At 43.7% G+C, this 26,053-nt stretch overlaps 1 protein-coding gene and 1 long non-coding RNA gene across 7 annotated transcripts in view; one reads left to right on the top strand and one right to left on the bottom strand.

Annotated features, from left to right (window-relative positions):
- Positions 1–26,053, top strand: part of MXI1 (MAX interactor 1, dimerization protein) — a 77,847-nt gene that overhangs the window by 6,049 nt on the left and 45,745 nt on the right. The window contains exons 1-2 of one of the 5 annotated variants that reach the window (XM_024253628.3): positions 12,366–12,654; positions 14,444–14,576. In XM_024253628.3, coding sequence (XP_024109396.1) covers positions 12,582–12,654; positions 14,444–14,576 — 206 coding nt within the window. In that variant the 5' untranslated portion in view covers positions 12,366–12,581. The other 4 variants (XM_063727740.1, XM_054522838.2, XM_054522837.2 and 1 more) reach the window with 4 other exon arrangements.
- LOC129048349 (uncharacterized) lies at positions 7,194–8,554 on the bottom strand. 2 transcript variants are annotated; one of them, XR_008510620.1, is made up of 3 exons: positions 8,480–8,554; positions 7,851–7,947; positions 7,194–7,531 (listed from the first exon to the last, which is right to left on the bottom strand). It is a non-coding gene; the product is annotated as an uncharacterized LOC129048349 (long non-coding RNA). The 2 variants fall into 2 exon arrangements; XR_008510618.2 differs by having other exon boundaries at positions 8,270–8,520.

Raw genomic sequence — 26,053 nt, forward strand, 5'->3', positions numbered from 1 at the left:
AAGGGGACAGGGCCTTGGAAGTTAGAGAAGCTGAATTGAGCCATTCCTGGTTTGGGAGCAAAAAGGAGGCTCCATTAGCTACCAAGGCAAAACAGTAGCTGCTCATCCATCTCTCATCTCTGATCAAAACAGTCTCCCACTGACACATCCAGAAGTGGGGATTCATCTGGGGATGCCTGGGCAGAAGTCTAGAGGTGAAACTGAGGAAAATGAAGAGGGTGCCGGCATGCAGCAGCAGCAACTAATTGTATGGCATAATATCAATAATGGCTACAATTTATTGCACACTGACTATATTCCAAGTATGGGGCTATGCATTCGTTGTCTCCCCTGAGCTTCACAACGACCTTCTGATGGATGCAATTTTATTACCCCCTTTACGGAGGAGGGAACTGAGGAGCAGGGATGCCAGGTAACTTGCCCAAAGGACATATAGCTAGTAAGTGGCAGAGCTGAGTTTTGAACTTAGGCCTCTGATTCCAGAGCCTGTGCTCTTAACCATACACACATGTACTCATTTTACAGCCAAGGAATGAAGTCCAGAGAGGTGAAATGACTTACTCAAGGTCACCCAGGAACCTGAAGCAGAGCTGGTATTTGAAACACCTTGTTTATTGTCCAAGGTCTTCCTACACACACCTTGCTTAGAAAAGGTTTCGAAGTGAGGCGCTGGAGTCAGAAGAGCCAACCAGAGAGGCCTTTTTTTTTTTTTTTTTTTTTTTTTTTTTTTTGTCTTTCAGAGTTGTTCAACTCTCCTGGCCTTCACTGAAGTTTAGGGCTCCTAGGAAACACCACCCCCCTCCTGCTGCCTTTCCCAAGTCTGTCCTCTGGGCATATTAGAGGACTTGGGGCTGTTGCTATGGTACTGGGGCTAACAGCAGGTTCATCAAAAGTCGGGTCTTTTGCCTTTTGAAAAAAAAAAAAACTCAGCCCTGCAGAAGCGAATTGGCCACAAAGATTTGCATCAGTCATTGTGGCTTGTTCTGTTTTAGATCCCCCTGCCTCCCTACCCCACCCCCTCCTCCCTACCACCACCACTTTCTATAAATACAGTTGGATAAATATTGATTTAAACTGGGTTTCTGGAGGAGAAGCACATGCTTGCCCTGGCTTGGTCTTCACTTAGATACCACCAGTATGTCAGGCCTGACACACCTAACCCCCGACAGCTCTGGCTTCCAAATGTCCTGTTTTGGGGAGATGAATTGTGGTTTTGTGGCTTTTGAGTTTTTTTTTTTTTTAAAGGAGAGAAAGAAAAAGAAATAAAAAAGTAACAACCCAGCAAGAAATGGGAGTCTTCCTGCAGAATGAGGAAAGCAATTTTCAGCAGACAGAAATGGGGGAGCTTTATAGTAATATGGCCTCCTGAACCATTCTTCTCCCTTCCCATTTTTCTTTCCGCTCCACTTCAGTTGTTGTTTTTTTTTTTTTTTTTTGAGATGGAGTCTCACTCTGTTGCCCAGGCTGGAGTGCATTGGCACAATCTTGGCTCACTGCAACCTCCGCCTCCTGGGTTCAAGTGATTCTCCTGCCTCAGCCTCCCAAGTAGCTGGGACTACAGATGGTTGCCACCACACCTGGCTAATTTTTGTATTTTTAGTAGAGACGGGTTTTCACCATGCTGGCTAGGCTGGTCTTGAACTCCTGACCTTGTGATCCGCCCACCTTGGCCTCCCAAAGTGCTAGGATTACAGGCGTGAGCCACCATGCTGGGTCCAGGTTTTGTTTTTAAAGGAGGCAGGTATTAGCACAGAGCATCAGGGCCAGAAGGAGCCCCAGAGGTCACAGAGCATCCATCATCTGTACAGTCATGGAGTCTGAGACCCAGAGAGGGACACTGGCTTGCCCAAGATGACACAGCAGAGGCAGAACCAGGTCCTTCTGGGCTGTGTTCCCTCCCACCTGATATGAGAATGGGTTCCAGGTAGAGTCCCAACCTGGCCATTTGTTTAACAGGTCCAGTGCTCATAAAGTCAGCAATTTTCAAACCTGGTTTACAGATCTCAGGGTGTGTCCGGTTATTGCAAAGGTCGTTGCAACATTCTCAATAGTCTTTCAAAATGAAGCTAATTTCAATTTGCCATACTTAGAAAAATGCTGTCTTTTACATTTGGGGGGTGGGAGGCGGGAGGAGCTAGAAGGTGGTGGCAGTGATGAGGTGGCTATCCCAAGCCTTGACTGAGGAGTAGGAATTCAAGTCTTGGGGGATCCTTCTGGAGGTGGAGCTCTAGGCTCACAGTGGGGAGAGAGAAAAAAAAAGAGGGAGGGAGGATGGAAGGGAATGGGAGAGGCTTCAATTCCCTGTCCTAGGGACAGACACCTGCTCTCTGGCTCTTCTAACTTAAAGGAAGCAATTGTCTCTGATGTCATTGTACCCGAGTGGCCTGGCTAGAGGTGTTAAAGCTGTCAACAGCTGACTTGATCTTTGTGGTAAAAAATAATGGGCATTTGCCATCATCATGCTGAGCAGGAGGCTCCTTCTTTGCTTCCTCATCTTGGCAGAAGTGTGCTGGGCCCCTTGCTTATGAAATGTTTTGAAAGTTCAGGTGACCCTTGCTTTGAGCAGTACACTCCAGGGAATATATGTAAACAGAATCCTTTTTCAAAAAAATTTAGAGAAACTCTCTTGAAAAGCCCTTGTGGCAACTATTTTGGTAAGATGTGGAATTATGTTGTGAGCCATTCTCCCTAAATTTGTGTTTATTCATTCATTAATTAAACCAGTACATAAGGAGTACATACTTGCTTAATGGGAGGCACTGTGCTAGGTCTTGGAGGTAGAGTCCCTGCCCTCACGGAGTATATTATTCCAGTGCCAGGTTTTAGAGGTAGAGTTCCTGTCTTCATGGAGTGTACTATTCCACTGCCAGGTTTTAGAACTTCACTTGTCTTAAAGTGAACCCCAACAATGCAGGATGGCATTTGACTTGAGGTTTTTTGTCTTTGGTCTTTGGTTCTAGCCATCATTATAGACAGAATAAAAATTTAGCCTGGGCTTCCACAAGGAGTAGTTCCTTCCCTCCCTGTCTCCCCTATCTATGTTTAAAATGTTTTTTTTTTTTTTTTTTGGAGACAGGGTCTTGCTCTGTTACCCAGGCTGGAGTACAGTGGCACAATCTCAGCTCACTGCAACCTCTACCTCCCGGGCTCAAGTGATCCTCCTGCCTCAGCCTCCTGAGTAGCTGGGACTATAGGTGTGTGCCACCTTGCCCCACTGATTTTTTGTATTTTCTGTAGATATAAGGTTTTGCTATGTTGCCGAGGCTGGTCTCGAACTCCTGGGCTCAAGCCATCGACCCACCTCGGCCTCCAAAAGTGCTGGGATTACAGGCATGAGCCACCGTGCCCGGCCTACAATCCTTTGTGTTTTTGTGTTTGTCCTTGTAATTTCTACAGATTTTTTTTTTCTTTCACTGCCTGAGCTTAGGAAACTGTGTAAGCAACCTTGTAAATAAATACATTCCACTCTCAGTTCTTTACAGATAGGGGCCTTCTGCACTTGGAGGATTGTCCACACCAGCATTCCTCCCAAGTCCACTCTCCTGTACAACATGCTCTTGGCCACAGACCTCTAATATCCAACTCCAGTGTCTGTAAGGAAATTTAGACACAGCAAAATTAGAAAGATAAACACACTGTCCTGAGGGAGAGGGAGATTGAGAAATTCAAACTGAAGCCAATTAAAGGGGATTTGGATTACCTACTATTTGAAATTTCTTTTTCTGTGTCTTTATTGCCATTGGCAAGGATACTTGAATAAAGATGATTTGGGAGTAGGAAGGCTATTGTATTAAAGTGGAGGACATGCCCAGGGCTGCTCTGGGCAAGTGAGAGCTGGTGTGGACTTTTGTTTTTATTTCTACAGGGGCCCAGAACTACCTTATGGTGCCCATGTGTTATCTCCCTCTTACCTCCACCACAGCTTGACCGTCCTGCCATATTTCTTGGCTCCCAAGACTGTGTATGCCTTGCATACAACTTTCTTTCATTTTTTTCTACCAGTTGTACTGAGCTAAGTTTTTGTTGAACTGAGCTAAGTTCAACAAATAATTTCTAAAACCTGCCAGGGAGCCAAGCTCTGCGCTTGGTGATTCCAAAGTGAAGCATGTATGATCTCCAGTTCCAGGTCTATCTTCTAGTTCAAATGATAGACAAATAGAAATCAGTCAACAATTCTTGTCTGTCTTCTGGGAGTGTGGTAACCTGTCCTCAAGAGAGCTGCTGACAAGTGCAATGTCTTCTCTGTTTTCCAAAGGAATAGTGATAATGGCTTCCTATTATTGAGCATTTACTATGGGCCAGCACAATGCTCTGCGCTTTATATTAAATTCTCACAAACATCCAATATGCAGGTGCTATAATAACCCTCATGTTGTAGATGAGGAAAGCCTTAGCTTTAGCAAGACTAACTTTCCCAAGGCCACAGGCTAATAAATAGTGGAGTACAGACTAAAACCCCAGATTTTTCTTTCTTCCTAGAGAGACCTTAGGGCTCTGGGAAAAGCCCCGGGGAGTAAGAAATGTGCAAGAGGCAAGAATTGGAATCTGGAGGCCGGGCACAGTGGCTCACGCCTGTAATCCCAGCACTATGGGACGCCGAGGTGGGCGGATCACGAGGTCAGGAGATCGAGACCATCCTGGCTAACACGCTGAACCCCATTTCTACTAAAAATACAAAAAATTAGCCGGGCATGGTGGCGGGCGCCTGTAGTCCCAGCTACTCGGGAGGCTGAGGCAGGAGAATGGCGTGAACCCGGGAGGCGGAGCTTGCAGTGAGCCGAGATCGCGCCACTGCACTCCAGCCTGGGCGACATAGCGAGACTCCGTCTCAAAAAAAAAAGAATTGGAATCTGGAATGTTTTAAGTTAGGCTGAGGGTGCCCTTGAGGATGCCTCCCTGGAGGGACTTCCTTTTTTCCCTACTCTTGCTAGGGTAGAGAGTGGGCTGTCAGAACCTCCAGGGCCCTTTGGGCATTGACAGTGGAGCCAAATGGCTCCTTTCTCTAGACGGAGATGGTCTAGGGTGTCACTGCTTGCACCTGCAGTAGTACCTTGCCCAGCACCCCCTGGGGAACTCACCCAACCAGTAGGTCTCCTGTGGTTCTGCATACTAGGGTGTCAGGGTGTGAATCCACACCCTGTCAGGCTGTATTAGGCTTCCTGGAGGCGCCCGAGCTTGTAGGGCAACTGGGCTGGCCCATACATGGAGCCAAGGGCTTCTGCCAGGGAAGCCAGAGGAGAGAGGCAAGTGTGAGCTGCAGAGATGAGCATTAGGTCCTCGCTGCCACCGTGACAGTGTGGGCCAGCTGGTTCCAGTCAGACGATGACATAGGCCAACCTCTTCCTCTCGCTGATCCAGAGCTAGGAAACAAGGGATCTTAAATATAACTGGGTTTGGCTGGGCGTGGTGGCTCATGCCTGTAATCCCAGCACTTTGGGAGGCCGAAGTGGGTGGATCACCTGAGGTCAGGAGTTCGAGACCAGCCTGGCCAATATGGTGAAACCCCGTCTCTACTAAAAGTACAAAAATTAGCTGAGCACGGGGGTGGGTGCCTGTAATCCCAGGTACTTGGGAGGCTGAGGCAGGAGAATTGCTTGAACCCGAGAGGCAGAGCTTGCAGTGAGCCAAGGTCGTGCCACTGCACTCCAGCCTGGGAGACAGAGTGAGACTCCGTCTCAAAAAACAAAAAAACAAAAAACCCAAAATATAACTGGGTTCCTATTACTTACTTTTCAAAAGCTCTTCAATAGTTTCTTTCCTGCCTCACTTAAAATAAAATCCAAACTCCTTGTCATGGCCTTCATCATTGCCGTTCAGAGTGAGTGTGATTGGAGGATGAAGAGCCTTGGTACCCCCTGGGAGCTTGTCAGAAATGAGACTCCAGGTCTGCTGCAGCAGAATCTGCATTTGCCACAATACCCAGGTGATTTGTGTGCTCCTTGAAGTTTGAGAAGATGTCCTAAACAGTCTTTGTGATCATCCCAGAATTCCTCACCCAGCCACCTAACCTTACCCCATTTTTTATCATTTATCCCATATCCTGCTCATCACAATACACTTACTCTACTTGCTTGTCATCAGTCTGGAGGGCTAGAATATAAGCACATAGGGGACAGGGACCATAAGTAGTTTTGTTCATTATTTTATCTTTGGCATCTAGCTTAGTGCCTGGCACATAACAGATGCTTAAGGAATATTTATTGAATAAATGATTACTTTTCTGTCTTTATCTTTCTGACCTAGTGTTTCTCAACACAGGAGCTGTTGGTGTGACAGTTCTTGTACAGATTAGTTTGGAATATGGCAGGATTTAACATCCTTGGTTCCCACCCACTAAATGCCACTGGAACCCCCCCCCACCCCAGTCATTGTGACAATAAAAAAGACACTCCTACAATGTTTCTACCGCCTCCTAGTGTGATGGGATTGCCCTTGGTTGAGACCATTGCTTTAACCAATTTCGTTTGACCTTACACAATTGAACATAACATGATGTATGCTGTAGGGTCCAAGGGTCAGAAAATTCAAGTTCCAATCTGTTCATAGCCTGTGTGACCTTGGGCAAATCACCTAACCTTTCTGGGCCTTATTTGTAAAATAGGAATCTCAGAGGTGTGCTGAGGATTAAATGAACTGACTGGAGGAGCAGCACCGCGCATGTTGGCCCTAGTTATGTGGCAGCTAGTAGGCAAATGGATGCGTATTGTTCTAGGATCTAGGGACAATCCCAGCTTCCTCAAATCAAAACACTATTGCTGGAAGAGCTGGTGAGATCAGCTATGCCTTGGACAGGCAAGAGAATGGTATTTTTATTATAAGTGCTGCATCTGAGGCTGAAAGAACTCAGATACAAGGCGGCAGGAGCTGGTTGTGTGGTTTAGTGTTCAGGGCCTGGCTAGACCTAAGTGTGACCTCCACAAGTTTCTGCTGCCTGGAAAAGGGTGGTGATGCCAAGGGGTGGGGGCAGGGCAACTCGAGCCCAGCTCCTGGCAGGGGAGGGAGGGTTACCCAGGGCTTTGGCAAGAATGTGGGGCATCCTCTTAGCAGCAGGAGAAGGCCTCTGGCAGTCTTTTTTTTTTTTTTTTTTTTAGGCTTTAAAAACAAGTTACATCTCACTTTGAAAGAACAGACTATTGCAATACCGACATCTAGTAAACACAACAAAAAATACAGTTTACTTTTGCTTTCAAATATAGATGCAGAAATCCTAAACAAAAATATCAACTCTTGGAACTGAACAGTGCTTCAAAAGAGTAACACACCATGGCTGACCAGGTTATTTGCCAGATATTGCTGAAAGTCACAAAGTCTACCAGCATAAATGATTACAGGCACAAATTAAAGAATAAAATGTTGATTACACAAATGTTGAAAAGTATTTGGGAGGCATTTCTAATGAAGAAAACTACTTCGACACAACAAAGATTGTTTCCTGTGGTTGGTCTTTTAATTATAGTGGAAGGGTGAGGTTGGGCCCAAGGCTTGCGGTCATCACCAGGAGTGAAGGAGTTGACTCTGATGGCAACCTTTCCTTGGGGAAGAATGAACCATGAACAGAAAAAAACAGCATTCAGATCCTTTGGGAATGTAACTTGGTCTTGATATTTAAAGGATTGGGCCCCACGGGTTTAAAAAAGCCTGAGTTCTAACCCTTATTCCATCAGTTTGATAGATAGCTGTTGGCCTTGGGCAAGTTACCATACCTCTCTGAGCCTCAACTTTCTCAACCGAAAAATGGGGACTGTATTGAGAAACAAGCTTAATGACACAAACTTCTATGACATAAACCTTGAAATGTTATTTGGGGAAATATTCACTTGGCATGGCCCTAGCAAAATCCTCCCAAATACCTTATCAGTAGCACCCCGGTGTCACCCCAAGTGGGGTGCTCCAAAGTAAGCAAGCCACTTAGATGTGCATGTTAATTGAGTCCTGCAATGCAGATGTCTTCTTGGATCCAAGTTCATGCAAAAAAGAAGGAAAAGGACATTTGAGAGATTAACACATCCATTGTAATCACTGAAATAGGCTGCTGTAATAACGGCCATTTAATAAAATGTAAGAAGCCCTTTTCTAAGAGGGAAGAGATGGGTCAGGATGGAAGTCAAGTGCAGCTGTTTGAGCCTTTGCCAGTGGTCTGATCTCACTAGTAAAACTGGAGTTAAAAAACAACAAACTTCCAGATTCAGCCGTCTCAGATAAACACTGCCTCCCCCTGGCGTTCCCCCCACCCCATGTCCTTTCCTTTTCTCCCCAGCTTGGGCAGCACCTGAGTTGCTTGGTGCATTTCCGTGTGGTTGGGATGTCAGCCGGCAGCCCTGGCGACAGGAGCCCTGGGAGGCGGCAGCTACCTCTCGGGTTTAGCATTACGTCATCCCTTCTAGACCCAAATTTATCTCGGCTGCACACAGACCCGCAGCTCTGAGCTGCCGCTGACTTGAGGAGAGCTTACGCATGAACTTAGGCAAGGCTGACTCACTGCGCGAGGGAAAGGTTTTCTGCTGTTCTTCACGTTTCTGGGCTCTGGGGGAAGAGGAGAGGAGGAGGCTGCAGTAGTCATTTTGGGGTGGGGGATGGAAAAATGTATAACTGTTAACGGTTCTCATTTAAGAGCTTGGAGTTCACCTCCCGTGTCCCCAGTGTTGATAATTTGAAAACGCCCATCCTTAAAGATAATTGCAGAAAACAGTGCCCTACTCAGTATAACACTTTGCAGTTTCAGGGAAGTTCTCCTAAGTGCAAGGTGTCATCAACACAGTAACTTTGGACTTGTAACTTAACCTCATGGCCCCTTCCCCTCTCCCCATCTCTCCTCCCTGAAGAAAAGATACAACACATCAGCCTCTATTGTTTATGAATCTGCAATAAATCACTTGGAAATTGTCACTAAGTAAACTGTGCTGAGAAAGGACCCTTAAGAATTGAGGGCTTTGCCTGCTTCCTTCAGAAGGCAGATTGTCCCCATCCGTGGCTGTGATTGTTATAGGCCTGGGGGATTCTGGGGGACTTTTTCCATTTTCAAATGACTCCCTTGAGAGAGAGATATACTTTAGGGAGAGGACAGAACAGAGACTATGGGTAGGATTCCAGGTTCTTATGTCAGTAGACTTTGGAAGCCTTGCTTTTCCTGTTTCCCCATCTGCATTTGTAGTGCAAACTAGTTCATCGGAGCAAAAGAAAGGCTATGGCTGCCTCTGGGTTCCTCCGGGCTGAGACTGTTGCTGAGGGATGGTTTGTGGGTAGCATTACTTTCCCGTGGATAGAGCCCTAAGCTTTGTGCTGGAGAGGCCCTTATAGCTGATGTCCAAGGAAGGACTCCAGGAGGCAGGCAGTGCAGGGAAAAGGAAGTGGCACCTCAATTGCTTTTAGAAAAGGCTGGAGATTTCTGTACATGAACCAGCCCTTAATACTGCCCACCATGATCATCATCTCTCCCCTTCTTCAATGCAGGTGGCCTTTTGGTGAGTCTCGCTCTACTTTCCATGTCCTCATCTCCCTCTTGGCCATGGCTCTAGAAGAAGGGCTCTAGGTTAGTTCACCTGGAGGTCAACTGTGGAAGGCCATGCATAGGCCCCAGGCCTCTTGCATGTAGCCATCTCTTCCTAACCAGCTATGGTTCTATGACCTCTGGAATTAAAGCCATCTTGAATTCATGTATATTTTCAGTTTGTACTACTTTTCTTGATTGCCCGTCACACAAGTTTACCTCCTATTGGGAAAAGTAGAGTTGTATTTGTCCTGGACAGGCACACTTTGGGAGGCCAAGGTGGGTGAATCATGAGGTGAGGAGTTTGAGACCAGCGTGGCCAACATGGTGAAACCCTGTCTCTACAAAAATACAAAAAATTAGCTGGGTGTGGTGGCAGGCGCCTGTAACCCCAGCTACTTGGGAGGCTGTGTCAGGAGAATCGCTTAAACCCGGGAGATGGAGGTTGCAATGAGCCGAGATCGCGCCACTGCACTCCAGCTGGGGTGATAGAGTGAGATTCCAACTCAAAAAAAAAAAAAAAAAAAAAAAAAAAAAAAAATTCTACTCTCAACTAACAGATGTTCTAAATGAATGGTATTTTCTTTAAAATAATCCAGTCCCACCCCTACCCAACATGGCCCTTGTTGAGGGTGAAGGGTGGTTGTTACCAACACCCAGTGGGAAAGTCCAGATCCGAAACGACCTAGTCAACAGCTAAAAAAACAGTCCCTTTTTGAAAGCCTTTACAAAAAAAAAAAAAAAAAGTTCTTCTGTGGCTTGCGAACACCTCTCATTTTGGGTCTGCTTGCATTTGATGGAATGTCTGTTTGGTCTTAAATGTGGTGCCAAGTGTAATATTTAAAAGGACTGGCAGAATTTTGCAGCTTGTGACCTCACTGGAGATTTTGTTCACTTTACCAAAAAAAAAAAAAGAAAAAAGAAAACAAAAGGTATGAGGGAAAGGTATGTAAAAATGCAGCATGAAGCCGATACCATTTTTAAGAGGGTAAGATTTCCATCTCAAGATGGTATTTTCTGCAGGAGCCAATGGAATGACCACGGGAGGGGGAAACTCCCCCATCACCAGGCGCTTCCTGTTATTTTGGATGTGATGTCAAGCAGCAGGTTAATATAATTGGGGTGGAAAAAAGTTATGGGTATGTTTGCACGGTTCCCAGCTTGCTCCTAGAGCATTCAACAAGTACGATCCTCTTGTTCTTCCTCTCCCTAGATCCCTTGTTCCCAACTGGGGGACAGGGGAGGGATTTTGTGCCGCAGGAGACATCTGGCAATGTCTAGAGGCATTTTTGGTTGTCACACCTGAGGGGTGGTGGTGTGCTACTGGCATCTAGTGGGTAGAGGCCAGGGATGCTCCTAAACATCCTGCAAAGCATGGAAGAGAGCTCCTGCTCCAAGGAGGAATTACCCAGATCAAAATGTCAATGATGCTAAAGTTCAGAAGCCCTGGTCTAGACTTTGAGGATTTTTTAGATGGAAGACTTAGAAAGAGAGTGGCCATGAGAGCAGTCAGTGGCCTTTTTTTTGTTTGTTTTTGTTTTTTGAGACTGAGTCTTGCTCTGTTGCCCAGGCTGGAGGCTGGAGTGCAGTGGCGTGATCTCGGCTCACTGCAACCTCCACCTCCCGGGTTCAAGCGATTCTCCTGCCTCAGCCTCCCGAGTAGCTTGGATTACAGGCACCTGCCACCACGCCTGGCTAATTTTTGTATTTTTAGTAGAGACAGGGTTTCACCATGTTGGCAAAGCTGGTCTCGAACTCCTGACCTCAGGTGATCCGCCCACCTCAGCCTCCCAAAGTTCTGGGATTACAGGCGTGAGCCACCGTGCCCGGCCAGTGGTAGTCTTTTAATGTGGTCTCCGCTCTGTAACTCCCTTTTTAGCTACAGAGGAGAGCATAAGAGAAAACATCATCATCGCTTCTATTTACTGAGTGCCTAGTATATACTAAGTGCTGGAATTATTGCATTTAATTTTCGCAAAAAGCCCTACTGAATACCCAAACCTCGAGAGCAGGTCTGCGTCTGTTTCTCTCTTACTATGCAGACTAAGTCTAGTACAGTGCCTGGCACATGGCACGCCCTCAAGGCCGTGGATATGATCATATCCATTTTATACATAAGGAAAATGAGGCTGGAAGAGTTCACACAGGTCTCAGTGTAAGCAGCAGAGTCAGGATTTGAACCAAACTGTTCAGCACCAGGGAGAATTTTCTGGCGTCTAAAAGCACTAGTGAGGGACTGAGGGAGGAGAAAGTTTTAAAAAGTAAGATTAAAGAAAAAAGTAACTACTTGTCTGTGTGGAAGCTGAGGTGGAAGAAGGGCTTCATGGAAGCCCTCTCTGATGAAATCATCCCTCGTTTTTGAACAGCAATTTTGGCTTTTCCAGTTTCTGTGTGCGCTGTTGGTGCAGGTGTGTTACTCTTCTCATTTTGCAGATGAGGAAACTGAGGCACATAAGTTACATGAGAAAGTAGGAGATAGCGGACTGGAACATGATACTTCGAATAAAGAATGTCTCAACCCCTGGGCAACCGCAGGGAGTCGCTGAGAAACAAGTTTCCCCGGGAGTAGACTCCCAGCTCGCTCAAATCCTTCCCATTCCACATCGTGTCTGGAGGGAGGAAAAAAAAATTCTTCCCTCCCAGAAGCAAAGTCCCGCCACTTCTTAGTCTTCCCTAGAGACAGGAAAGGAAACCCAGCGGGACTACACCTTCCGACGACCTTTGCGAATCTTGCGGCACGCAGGCGCCCTGAAACGCCGTGCGCACTACGATTCCCGGCAGCCGCGGGCGGGTGCGGGACTACATTTCCCAGGGGGCAGAGGCAGGGGCGGGAGGGGGCGGGAGGGGGCGGGCCGCGGCGTTGCTCCCGCCCCTCCCCCGTGCTCGCGGGGAGAGGTAAACAAACCACGCGCGGGCTGCCCGCGGCACGGCGGGCGCGGCTGGGGCGGCGGAGAGCGCGCCGAGCCGCGGCCGGGCTGGCCCGCCCGCCCGTCGCACATGTTCCGGGACGGCGCCCGGCCGTAGCCGCCTGCGGCGCCTCCTGTCGGCCCGGGAAGGGAGTGCGGAGAGGCGCCGGTCGCCACCCGCGGTGCCCATGGAGCGGGTGAGGATGATCAACGTGCAGCGTCTGCTGGAGGCTGCCGAGTTTTTGGAGCGCCGGGAGCGAGGTAATGGCTGGGCGCCGCTGCTTGAGCCCGAGCGCTACTAATCTTTGTCGGGAGTGCGGTGCGGCCGGTAAGGGAGGGCACGCGTGTGAGGTGCGCGCATGAGGTGAGGTGTGCGCGCGTGAGGGTAGAGGAGCGCGCGTGAGGGTAGAGGAGCGCGCGTGTGTGGGGAGGGGCGTGTTGGGAGGGGAGCGCGCGTGTGAGGGGAGGGGCGTGTGAGGGAGGGGACGCGCGTGTGAGGAGGGGCGTGTGGGTAGGGGAGCGCGCGTGTAAGGGGGCGTGTGAGGGAGGAGCGCGCGCGCGCGAGGGGAGGGGCGTGTGAAGGAGGGGAGCGTGCGTGTGATGGGAGGAGCATGTGGGGAAGGGAGTGCGCGTGTGGGAGGGGCGCATGCTTGAGGGGAGGGGCGTATGGGGGAAGGGGCGCGCGCGTGAGGGGAGGGGCGTGAGCATGTGAGGGGAGGAGCGTGAGCATGTGAGGGGAGGGGCGTGTGAGGGGAGGGGAGGGGCGTGTGAGGGGAGGGGCGTGTGAGGGGAGGGGAGCGCGCGCGTGAGGGGAGGGGCGCGCGTGTGTGAGGGGAGGGGTGAGTGCATGTGAGGGGAGGGGTGCTAGCATGTGAGGGGAGGGGCGTACGCGTGTTGGGGGGGCGTGTGAGGGGAGGGCCATGCGTGTGTGTGAGGGCCATGCGTGTGTGTGAGGGCAGGGGTGCGCACGTTAGGGGACGGGCATGTGAGGAGAGGGGCACGCGCGTGTGAGGGGTGCGCGCGTGGGAGGGATGGTGCGCGAGGGGGGAGGGACGTGTGCGGGAGGGGCGTGCGCGTGTGGGAGGGGCGTGTGCGGGGAGGGGCGCGCGTGCGTGGGAGGCTCGCGCGCGTGAGGTGTGCGTGGGGAGGCGTGTGCTGAGATCGTGAGTGGAGGCGTGTGTGGAGAGGTCGCGCAGGTGCTGGGGGAGGTGCGAGGGTGCGCACGGAGGGTGGGGCTGTGGGTGTGCGGGGAGCGGGAAGGAGACGGGTGGAGGGAAGTTGGAGAGAGGGCGGTCAGGGGCTGGAGAGAGGGCGGTCAGGGGCTGGAGAGAGGGTGACTGTGGAGAAGCCGGGAGGGCCCCGGAGCGGGAGGGCCCCGGAGCGGGAGGGCCCCGGAGCGGGAGAGGGTGCTGGGAGATAAGAGGAAGGAGGAACGCGGATGCTGGGGGCGGGGTCAGGGGAAGAGACGAGGCCGGGAGAACACTGAGCGGGGGAAAGCCGGTGGAGAGGGGCCTCTGAATCCCTGCGGGGTGATGAGATGGGGTCCCTTTAGCGGTGGCAGCCCAAGGGGCTGTAGAGATGGGGCAGAAAGAGCAGGAACTCGGAGACTGTGGTGTCGAGAGAGAAAATGTCTAAGACGTGTTCGAAGTACACAAAAATATTGGGCTTAAAGAGACTCTTTAGAGCAGAGAGAGTTGAAAGTAAAGGGGAATTTTTGAGGCAAGCGAAATCAATGAGGTGAATGGTAACTAGTCACAAAGTTTTTGTTCTAAAGCATCTGAAATCTCAAAAAAGTGCTTGGGAGAGAAGGATTTTGTAAAGGGGGGATAAACTCTTTGGTTTAGAGGAGGTATCAAAACACCTTCCAGCTGGTGGGGTGTTACAGGATTGATGTCCAGGCGAGGGACATTAATCTTCTAACCAAAAAGAGTGGAAACAGTTCACCTCTTTTTCTGCTTTCAAAAACCTCTTACTGCAAAGACCTCAGATTTGCGGGTCAATGGATTTGGGTACTTCTTCTTACCGTATCTTTTTTTCTTGCTTTCTTCAGAGTGTGAACATGGCTACGCCTCTTCATTCCCGTCCATGCCGAGCCCCCGACTGCAGCATTCAAAGCCCCCACGGAGGTTGAGCCGGGCACAGAAACACAGCAGCGGGAGCAGCAACACCAGCACTGCCAACAGGTAGCAAGCTGGAAACGCTTAGAAGAGGGAACTGGAGGGAAGGAGCACATTTCTCCTGTAATCCCAAGTCTGAAGGAGCAGCACTTGATGGGTTCCTTTACCACTACCCTGGGGATTTGGCCGTTTTAAAATAATGAAGTCTAGAAATCATAACTTGGTTTTGCATGGAAGGAAAGGAATAGAATCTGGAAAGACAACCAAAGAAGTTCTTGCTGGGATTATTAAGATGGCTATGACTGAGAGGACAGTAAGTTGAGAGACTTGGCAGCATGTGTCCATGCTTGCAGCCACCTGCTAAAAGTAATTGTGGGCTGGCTTTCAATATTCTGGCCAAGTTTAGGACAGTCCAAGAAGATTAAAAAAAAATCAGAAATAGGTCCGGCAGGGTATAAAGCAGAATCAAGTGTTTGTAAAAGGAATAAAAATATTTAGGTAGAATTGGTAGTGAGCGGATGTGGTTATTTGTTTAAGGAGAAAAGGGAAGACCATGCTGTGAAAGTTTTGCCTCTTTAAATGATAAGATCGGATTGGTTGGTGGGCTCTTAAAGCAAAAATGAAAAAAAAAATCTGTTTATCTTTCAAGCAGAATAGATCTTTTAAAATATACTTGTCTAGATGTACTTGGAAAGGCTGGGCCTAGTGGCTCACGCCTGTAATTCCAGCACTTTGGGAGGCTGAGGTGGGAGGATTGCTTGAGCTTAGGAGTTCAAGACCAACCTGGATGACATAGTGAAACTTTGTCTCAAAAAGAGAAAAAAATAGATGTACTAAGATGTAGTTGACTTCCATTTTTGAAAACTTTTGAGTAGTATGTGGCTATCTCTTTGGTGTTTTTATTCTAGGGAGCCAGTGAATTCCTAGGATTCATCTCATGAAGTTTTCAAAAGGCCTTTCTTAACAGAAGATTAACAGATGGCTGCCTTTTCCATTGATAAGGGGAATTAAATGAGACCTTTATTTCTGTTTCCCAGGGCTTTGTCTAGAGAATATAATAAACATTCATTTTGGGGAGGACAGAGCAATCCCTGGGTAACCAAATTTCCCTGAAGGCTTTGGGGAGCTTCAGTCAGGTGGTTGGTTAGTCATTTGGGACAGCAGATTGGGACAGAATAGGGCTCTTGATTCAGAAAGCCTGAGGCTTCTACAGGTAATTGGAACTCATGAGGTTGGATCATCCCACTCTGTATTTCAGACATCACCGAGGAAAAACTAGGATTCACTTTTCTCCTTTGACTTCTCTGTAGAGCTGCATGTTTCCTTTTTTAGCTTCTTTTCATTAAGACTACTATACAGTTTTTAAACTTAATTTCTTAAGTTATAAAAATAATTAACCATAAGCTTGATATACTATCTGTGTTGTGTGTGGGTCTAGAGATTTTGTTGTAGTATGGTGTATTTGAGATGAAAATATGTAGTATGATATACAGCATTTTAAAAAATGTACATTTGCTTGCCCTTACGGTTTCAATGTTTAAGCTGTCAAGAATTAAGACCTGTTCAGGAATTTATGTATCTTTCAATCCACATAGATTAAAAAACTTTTTTTTTTTCCAACTTAGAGACGTAGGAAGAGTACACTTAGGAAACCAGACCTGGGTTCTGTCATGCTGCAAGTATTTAAGCCTTTCCTATTTTCTAGAAATTAGGTATATAATTTCAGTACATTTCCCATCCCTTACTATATTCATCTATAAAATAAGATGCATTAGAGTCTCACCAAGGTCCCTCGTTCTCCTGAACTTCTGTGACTCTGATTTATTGACAGTTTTAGAGATTGGTTACTATATTAGTAATTTAGTATGCCTCCCATCATTGCAGATGTGACATTTTTAGGAACTCAAGGATTATAGAGGCATAAATAAGATGCACATTCCTAAGTTTTATCAATTATGTTACCGGTCATTAATAAGAAACTCTTAGTCATCTGTTGACTTACGCTTTGCTCAGCTTGGGGTTTGGGCTAAGTGATGTTTCTCTTTCATGCTAGTGTCTCTGTTAGGATTCTAATATTATGTGTGGGACCACAGTGCTAATTACTGTGTTTTAGCATAGCATGTTGGAAAATTTGTAAAACTGCAAGCATGCCATATTGTTCTGATAGTGCCCAAAGGAGAGTATGTGTACATTAGACCACCTAAAACAGAAGAAGATACTTTTTTTATGGGAATATAAGTAGGAAGAGAGAGAGAGAGAGAAAAATATATATTTTAGAATATATTATCTCAAGATCCACCAGTGTGTGGGGTTTGGGCTGGGGCTTATGAGAGAGAACTAGTATGTTAAAATGACACACTAGAAATTATTTCTCCTTTGCCACTTATTTAAAGTGCCTGCTTCGTGGAAGTAAGGAGAGCTGAGATAGAGATTCCAATACTGGGGTATTTGGACAAGTGTTGGTCCATTTGAAAGAGGACACTGTAGGCTTCTTCTTAATTTTACTATTGGATTTTAATGAGATTTTATTATGCTGGTTACATAAAGCAGAAAGTTAGAAGACTTACAGAAATTTCCATGTGTTTATCATCTGAAACAAGGAAAGGAATGGAGTTCATAAGTATATATGTCTTATTTTTTCCTGATCAAAAAGCTACTAGTGTGGAAGTAGCTGTTATTTTATTACTATACATCTTGAACACTGATGTATGTTATAAAATGACAATTGTTTCTCTGACATCGTAGCATCTTTAAGATATAATGGTGATTGACTGTTTTACCACTGATATTCTTAGGTATTATATGATATGCCTAATAAAATGTTACTTTAGGCAGGGTGCAGTGGCTCACGCCTGTAATTCCAGAACTTTGGGAGGCTGAGGTAGGTGGATTGCCTGAGGTCAGGAGTTCGAGACCAGCCTGGCCAACATGATGAAACCCTGTCTCTACTAAAAATACAAAAATTAGCCAGGTGTGGTGGTGTGTGCCTGTAATCTCTGCTACTTGGGAGGCTGAGACAGGATAATTGCTGGAACTTGGGAGGCGGAGGTTGCAGTGAGCTGAGATTGCACCACTGCATTCCAGCCTGGGCAACAGAGCGATAATCCATCCTCCCCCCAAAAAAGTAACTTTATAAATTTATGCTGAAAGTTAACTCCTAATATTATAAATTCCTATTCCCCTTTCCCCCATTCCTTAAAATCTTATTTTCAAAGAAGTAAAAAGGAGAGAAAATAAATGATATAATGTGATATTACAAATATGTTCCTTGCAAATACCAGTAATTTTATCATTTGGGATCCTTCTGATAGTTGGAAGTGGCACCTATAATATATAATTGTTTTTACAATAAATGCTTGATTTTACTGTGGTCTTGGTCACAGCCTTCTGGCACACTTCCAAAAATCAACATTGCTAAGATGTTATTGCTGTTAGAGAATGTGGCTGCAATAGCTATCTGGCTTTTTGGGGAGCATCAGATTAGCTCAAATTCCAGCTTCTTTACTATTTGGTACCACAGGTGAAAAATCTCAAGGTCTGTCATCCTTAAAACTCTACTAAATAAGCCATGACTGCAGTGTAACACTGATTTCTTCCTAAATATCTTTTCAGTCGGCCTTCTTTCCTGTTACTTTCATTACTATCCTCCTAATCTCAGCTACCATCATCTCTTACCTGGATGACTGCAGTAACTTCCTACCTGGTGTCCCTGCAACTACAGTTTTTTTTTTGGTCTGGTTCTGTTGCCCAGGCTGGAGTGCAGTGGCGCGATCTCGGCTCGCTGCAAGCTCTGCCTTCCAGGTTCACGCCATTCTCCTGCCTCAGCCTCCCAAGTAGCTAGGACTACAGGTGCCCGCCACCATGCCCGGCTAATTTTTTGTATTTTTAGTAGAGACAAGGTTTCACTGTGTTAGCCAGGATGGTCTCAATCTCCTGACCTCATGATCCACCTGGCTCGGCCTCCCAAAGTGCTGGGATTATAGGTGTGACCCACCACACCTGGCCAGTTCTTATGAATTATATTGGCCAGCCTTCTTTCGATTCCTTCAGTATGCATTTTCTTCTACCTCAAGATCTTTGCATACTTTCTGTTCCCTGCGGGGAATCATTTTCCCTCCCCCTTTGTTATCTCTGTTGAATAACACTCTTCCTTCGGCTCAATCATAAGTTCCTCAGGAATGTTTCCTCATCTGCCGTAGTAGATCAGGTCTTCACATACTTCATGGCACCCCTATTTTTCCTTCATAGTGTTCATCACATTTGTAGATATACAGTTATCCAGTTGTTTCTTAAATTTGTGTCCTATTCACTGGATTAAAAACCCTGCGAGGCGGGCAGGGATTGAGTTTCTTCTGCTTAAACATTTATCCCTAGTACTTATCACAGTGCCCCGTAAATAGTATGTGTTTCTTAAAGAATGGAAGGTTTTCAAACTCCAAGTAGACTGTCTTAAATTGAGTTTCTTTTTTGTGCTGAGTACCATATTAGACTGGAAGGAAGGGTGATAAAACCCCTGCTTTGGCAAACTCTGATTACTTTGTGTTCCAAGGGATGTTAATGATACATTTGGAAAAACAGTATGTAGTATTTAAAGAATAAAAATCTCTAAACTGTCAATTCTTTTAAACAAGTAGGCTACAGAATGCTACACTTAATTTTGAAGAACATTCAGTGTCATCCTATGTCGTGAAAATAAAATAATATCAAAACTTGCATATTGAAAGAACCAGAAGTCTGTCAAATATTGGCAATAAATATTCATATGAGCCTGTGACACACACATAGTAATTGCGTTGTTTTAAGGTAATCTGAGAAGTAGTAAATAGCCAATTTATGCTTTAATTTCAAGTTGATATATTTCTTCTCTTTAGTGTCCTATGGATACTAAAGAATCTCATAAAAGCAGTATCTCAGTTCCACCTTCTAAGAATGAGGACACTAAAAAACAACTTTTCTGTTTCTTATAAGGCTTTAGTTTAATTTTTCTTAAACTATAGAATAAAGAAATGCTTTAGTCTTATTTTAGATAGAATTATTGTATTGTTATTTTTTAGCTTTGCATCCTTTTCGGCTATCTTCATGGATTTTTAGTTTTTCTGGGGAGAGGGATGGTGGTGAATTATTTTCCTAGGATAGTTACAAAGGATTTTTTCCAGTAGTAATTTGAGATGCTTTATCTTCTCTTTATTCTATGTGAACCTGTTTGTTCACAGAAGAATTGAATGAAGCCTTATTTTTATTTTTGTGTAATTTTTTTCTACTATTCTGTGTTTTTCAAATTTTTTTATATTAAAAAATAGTTTCTGGGTCTTTGTCCCATAGAAAACTCCCAAAGTTTCAGGACAAAAATGTAGATTAGTAGCAGTTAAACTCTTAATGATGTTGTTATTATTCTTAAGTATTTTCTGCATTTTGAGTGATTAACACATCCAGTGAAATGTGTTTTGTGATAGTCTGTCTTCTACCAAAATTGGCTTAAATGAAAAATTCCCAAGAATTACTTACATGCCTTATACTAAAAAAACTCAGGCTTTCCTTTAAATGCTTCCTTGAAGTGTAAGTTTGCTATTGCTGGGTTTCTTAAGGTTATATTCCTCTATGGAAGTATTGAAGGAAACTTGTATGATCATGCCTTGTAAGTCAGTAGGACAGCTGTTTCTGTTCCTAGTCTATGAAAGGCATTTTTGTCAAAATATTGAATATATGATGTAGAAGATCACAAAATGTAGAAAGGGAATTCTTCAGTACAATTCTCTGATTTATGAAGACAAAATATTATCACTCATTTTATGATTAAAGCACATGTGGCTTAGAGATGGTGATTGCTTAAGCCTTACAGCTGTAGATGATGGTTGACTTTATTGTCAAGCTGGATTTTAAGCAATATATGCATCATTGTTATAATCAGGCAGTACTGTTGACTGGAAGAAAGCTTTCTCTTCTAGATTTCTCCTTACAAATGAAAGAACATTGCCTGCTTTTGAATATAGCATGATTCTTTGTCATTTCTTCAGTAAGGACAGTTTTCTAGATACTAATCTAATCAAAGAGGTCTGATGGTATGCTTTGACAGAGTGTATTCCCAGGTCCCATTTTTAGTGTGATTTTATAGTGCTGATGAAATATAAACATGCATTTTTTGTTAGATTGTTTTTTCGTTTTGGTTTCCTACATTTTAAAACACAGTCAGTGGTACCATAATTAACAGCATTACCCATAATATCAAGCCTATTTTTTTGAAGTTGCTCCTAACTTTTATATTATTATTAATATACTCAGCTCCTCTTCATAGATGCAGGTGTTATACATCTATGGTACCACTCATTTTTCCCCCAACAGTTATTTACTGAATGTTTATTTCATGCCTGACTCTTTCTTAAAATGGAAGTCAGATGAGTTAGGAAATTGTTGATATTTTCTGTACTTTTAAAGGTTTTTTAGAGTATTGCTCTGTAATAGAGTTTGTTGTTAACAAATGAAGTAGTCTAGATAATTAGTTGTTTATCTTAATGTCTTTTTTAACTTTGAGAATATGTTTAAGAGCAATTATTTTAACCTTCAAAATTCTCTGTAGTTTCTAGTGTTGCTGCCTTACCTAAGAAGTATTATTTTACAAATAATATTTAACTTTAGAATGTATAAGATGCTTCTTAATTTCTGCTGCTACCAGGTGAACTAGTTATTTTAAATTCTTAACATTTTATAAAAGTAATATATGTATATAGTTTAAAAAGTCAATTAATACTAAATAGCTTATAAAGGAAAATAACATCCCCTTGCCCCACTTCTCTCCATCCAATTTATGCTTCCTAGAGACTACCACTTCCGAGAATTTCACAGCTTCTTCTGTTGTTTGCTTTCGTATTTCTAAATGAGAAGCTTTTCTTGCTATAGAAGGTGAGAATTTGACTGTCATACTCTTTGACTAACAGCAGATTAATATGCCAGAAATGAAGATTTTTAAAAAGTACATGAGAGCAAATATTCTCCAAAGGAATGATGTTTCCAAATTACACACTTTGTAGTACTGTTTATTATTAATCACCTACAGGAAAACATTGATATTTTACTCTCATTTCTGAGTACTTTATGGTAAATTATTGCCTCAGTTTCATGATGAGGTTTATTAGTTTAAAAAAATAAGCTTGGCCAGGCACGGTGGCTTACACCTGTAATCTCAGCACTTTGGGAGGCTCAGGCCAGCAGATCATGAGGTCAGGAGATCGAGACCATCCCAGCTAACATGGGGGAAACCCTGTCTCTACTAAAAATACAAAAAAATTAGCCAGGCATGGTGGTGGGTACCTGTAATCCCAGCTACTTGGGAGGCTGAGGCAGGAGAATGGTGTGAACCCAAGAGGCGGAGCTTGCAGTGAGCCGAGATTGCGCCACTGCACTCCAGCCTGGGCGACAGAGCAAGACTGTCTCAAAAAAATAAATAAATAAATAAATAAGCTCTATTGGCCGGGTGTGGTGGCTTATGCCTGTGTTCCCAACACTTTGGGAGGACAAGGCAGGCGGATCATGAGGTCAGGAGTTCGAGACCAGCCTGACCAAAATGGTGAAGCCTGTCTCTACTAAAACACAAAAATTACCCAGGCATGGTGGCATGCGCCAGTAATCCCAGCTACTTGGGTGGCTGAAGCAGGAGAATCACTTGAACCCGGATAGTGGAGTCTACAGTGAGTTGAGATCATGCTACTGCACTCCAGCCTGGGCAACAGAGTGAGCATCTCAAAAAAAATTTTTTTTCTCTATTTTCTTCTAGTAGTTTATAATATTAGGTTTTACATTTAGATTTAAAATTCATTTAGAATTAATTTTTGTAGAGGGTGTGAAGTAAAGGTTGAAGTTCTTTTTTTTTTTTTTGCAAATGGACATCCAGTTGTTCCAGTATCATTTGTTGAAAAAACTATATGTTATTCATTAAATGGCCTTGGCGCCTTTGTAAAAATCAGTTGACCACAGACTTGTGAGCCTTGTTTCTAGATTTTCTGTTCTGATCCTTTGATCTAAATATTCATCCTTATTCTAATGCCACACTGTCTTAATTATTATAGTTTTTCAAGAAGTTATGAAATCAGGTAATGAATGTATTCCGACTTGGTTCTTCTTTTTCAAAAGTTCCTTTGGCTATTCTAGGTCTTTTGCATTTTTGTTTTAATTAATTTATTTTTTTGAGACAGGGTTTCACTCTTTCACCCAGGCTGGAGTGCAGTGGTGTGATCATGGCCCACTGCAGCCTTAACCTTCTCGGGCTCAGGTGATTCTCCCATCGCAGCCTCCTGAGTGAGGAGCTGGGACTACAGGTGTGCACTCCCACACTCCGCTAATTTTTATATTTTTTGTAGAGATAGGCTTTCACCATGTTGCCCAGGCTGGTCTTGAACTCCTGGGCTCATGCAGTCCTCCCACCTCTACCTTCCAAAGTGTTGGGATTACAGGCGTGAGCCACTGCGCATGGCCTGCATTTTTACATAAATTTTAGAATCAGTTTGTCAGTTTCTACAACAGAGCCTGCTGGAATTTTTATTGGGATTGCATTGGATCTATAAATTAATTTGGGGAAACCCAACATGTCTTAACTATTGAATCTTCTAATTCATTAACATGAATTAATAGACATGGTATGTCTATTACTTAGATATTTTCAAATTTCAGCAGTATTTTTTAGGTTTTCAGAGTATGGGTCATACACATACTTTGTTAAATTTTTCGTTAAGTATTCTTTGATGCTATTTTAAATAGCAATTAAATTTGGCATTTTGGTTTTGTGAACTGACTTCGCTAAACTTAATTGTTCTAATAGTCTGTATATTCGTTAGGATTTTCTAAATAGACAGTAATGTTGTTTGCAAGTAAAGACATTTTTATTTCTTCCATTTCCTTCTGTGTATTTCCTTTTCTTGTTTTATTTCACTGGCTAGAACCTCTAGTACAGTGCTGGATAGAAGTGATGAGAGTGGACATTCTTGCCCTGTTCCTGATCTTATGAAAAAATGCATTCTTTGACCATTGAGTGTGACTGTAGTTTTTCTTAGATGCCTTTTAGGTTGAGTAAATTCCTTTCTTCCCTTGTTTGCTAAGAGTTTTTATCATGAATGGATGGTAAATTTTATTAAATGCTTTTTCTACATCTATTGAGGTGATACTGTCATTTTCTTTTTTATTCTGTTAATATGGAGGATTACATTGATGGATTTTTGAGTCTTAAATCTGCATTCCTGAAATAAATCCTACTTATTCATGTTGTATTTTGTACTGTTGCAGTACTGATACTAACAACGCAGAGCTAAAACAAACTTCACAGGTTTAAGGATTTAGTCCCCAACATGTCTGCCCTCACTATAGATGCCAGCCATAAGTTTAGGAGTCCTCAGGCCACTCTCACATCTGACCAACTGGCTGCAAATTCAGAGGTTCCTACAGCCCCTTCAGGTTTGATAATTTGCTAGAACTACTTATAACTCAGGAAAGTGCTACACTTTGTCTGTTTTTAGAGACAGGGTCTCAACTGTCACCCAGAGTAGAGTGCAGTGGTGAGATCAAAGCTCACTGCAACCTCAAACTCCTGGGCTCAAGGCAGTCCTTCTGCCTCAGCCTCTCAAGTAGCTAGGAGTACAGGCATGTGCTACGATGTCCAGCTGCTATGCTTATAATTGCAAGTTTTATTATAAATGATACAGATCAGGACCAGACAAATGCAGAGACACAGAGAGTGAGGTCTGGGAGGAACCTGGACACAGAGCTTCTGTGCTTTTTCCATGGAATCAGGATGCATTACCCTCCTGGCACATTTATGTGTTTACCAACCATGAAACTCACCCAAGTTTCAGGTTCCAGAGTTTTTATTGGGATATTATTACATAAGCATGATTGATTGAATCATTGGTTATATGGTTGTCAATTCCCAGTACTTCTCTCCCCTGTGTTGGGCCAGAATCAGTGACTCAAAGCCCCAACCCTCTAATCACATGGTTGGTCTTTCTGATGTGACCATCCCCTATCCTGAGTTATCTCTCCGTGGCATAAACTCAGGTGTGGTCCGAAGAGCCACCATGAATAATGAAGACACTCGTAATTACTCAGAAAATTTCAAGGTTTTAGAAGCTCTGTCCCAGGAACTAGGGTACTTTCTGTATATTATTGGGTTCAATTTGGCAATATTTTGTTAGAATTTTTGTGTCTGTGTTCATGAGAGATGTTAGTCTTTGTTTTGTTTTCTATGTAATTTGTCAGGTTTTGGTATAAGGCTAATACTGGTCTCATAAAATGATTTGCAAAATGTTCTCTCTCTCTTTATTTTTTCAAAGATTTTATGTAGGATTGGTTTTATTTATTCCTTAAATGCCTGGTAAAATTTGCTAATGAAGAACTTACAGGCCTGGAGTTTTCTTTGTGGGAAGGTTTTTTTAAAAATTATTATTTTAATCTCTTTAATAGATGAAAGGCAATTCAGAGTTTCTGTTTCTTCTTGAGTCAGTTTTGATCATTTGTATCTTTCAATAAATTTGTTCATATCATCTAAGTTATCAAATTTAGATGATGTGGACAATTATTGGCATAAAGTTGTTAATATTCTCTTATCCTTTTAATGTATGATGTATGTAGAATCTGTAATGATGTACACTCTTGATACTGTTTTTGTATTGTAATTTTTGTCTTTTATTCTTCATCAGCCTTAGAGGTAGTTTATCAATGTGTTGATTTTTTAGAGGTAGTTTATCAATGTGTTGATTTTTTAAAGTCAGCTTTCAATTTTACTGATATTCACTATTTCTCATTTTCTATGTCTTTCATTCCTGTCCTTGGTTTTTATTATATTTCTCTACTTCAGTTTCTCAACGTTAGCAGTCTTGACATTTGGGGTCAGATAATTCTGTTTTGTGCATCATAGGATGTTTAGCAGCATCCCTAGCGTCTCCTCACAAAATGCCAGTAGCCTCCTCCTGGTTGTGATAACCAGAATATCTCCAGACATTGTCAGATGTGTTGGTGGGCAAAATTGCTTACAGTTGAGAACCGTTGCTCAACTTCTTTCAGTTTAGTTTGTTCCTTTTTCTACTTTCTTAAGGTGGAATCTTGGATCATTGATTTTGGACACTACCCTCCCAACAGAAGGATTTAAAGCTAAACAGTTGTGTTTAAGCACTGCTTTAGCTACATTCAACAACTTTTGATATGTTGTGTCATTAAGTTCAGAATATTTTCTAATTTCTCTGCAATTTGTTCTTTGAACTGTGATTTATGTTCCAAATATTGGGATTTTTCTAATTAGCTTACTGTTGCTGATTTCTAATTAAATTTCATTGTGATTGGAGAACTTACTCTGTATGATTTCAGTACTTTTAGATTTGTTAAAAATCATCCTTTACAAAGCACATTTCTTTGAGATGTTTATGTAGTATGCCGAAAGATTTGTCAAGGACTTATATTAGGGTGTTTGCTATATTTGAAGTAAGAATTGATTTTTAAAGAATTCAGTTTGTATGCTATTAAAAAATTTTTTCCTGTTTACCAAAGTAAAATGTGCATACAAAAAA

The sequence above is a fragment of the Pongo abelii genome, chromosome 8 (assembly GCF_028885655.2).
Source record: "Pongo abelii isolate AG06213 chromosome 8, NHGRI_mPonAbe1-v2.0_pri, whole genome shotgun sequence".
Classification (NCBI taxonomy): Eukaryota; Metazoa; Chordata; class Mammalia; order Primates; family Hominidae; genus Pongo; species Pongo abelii.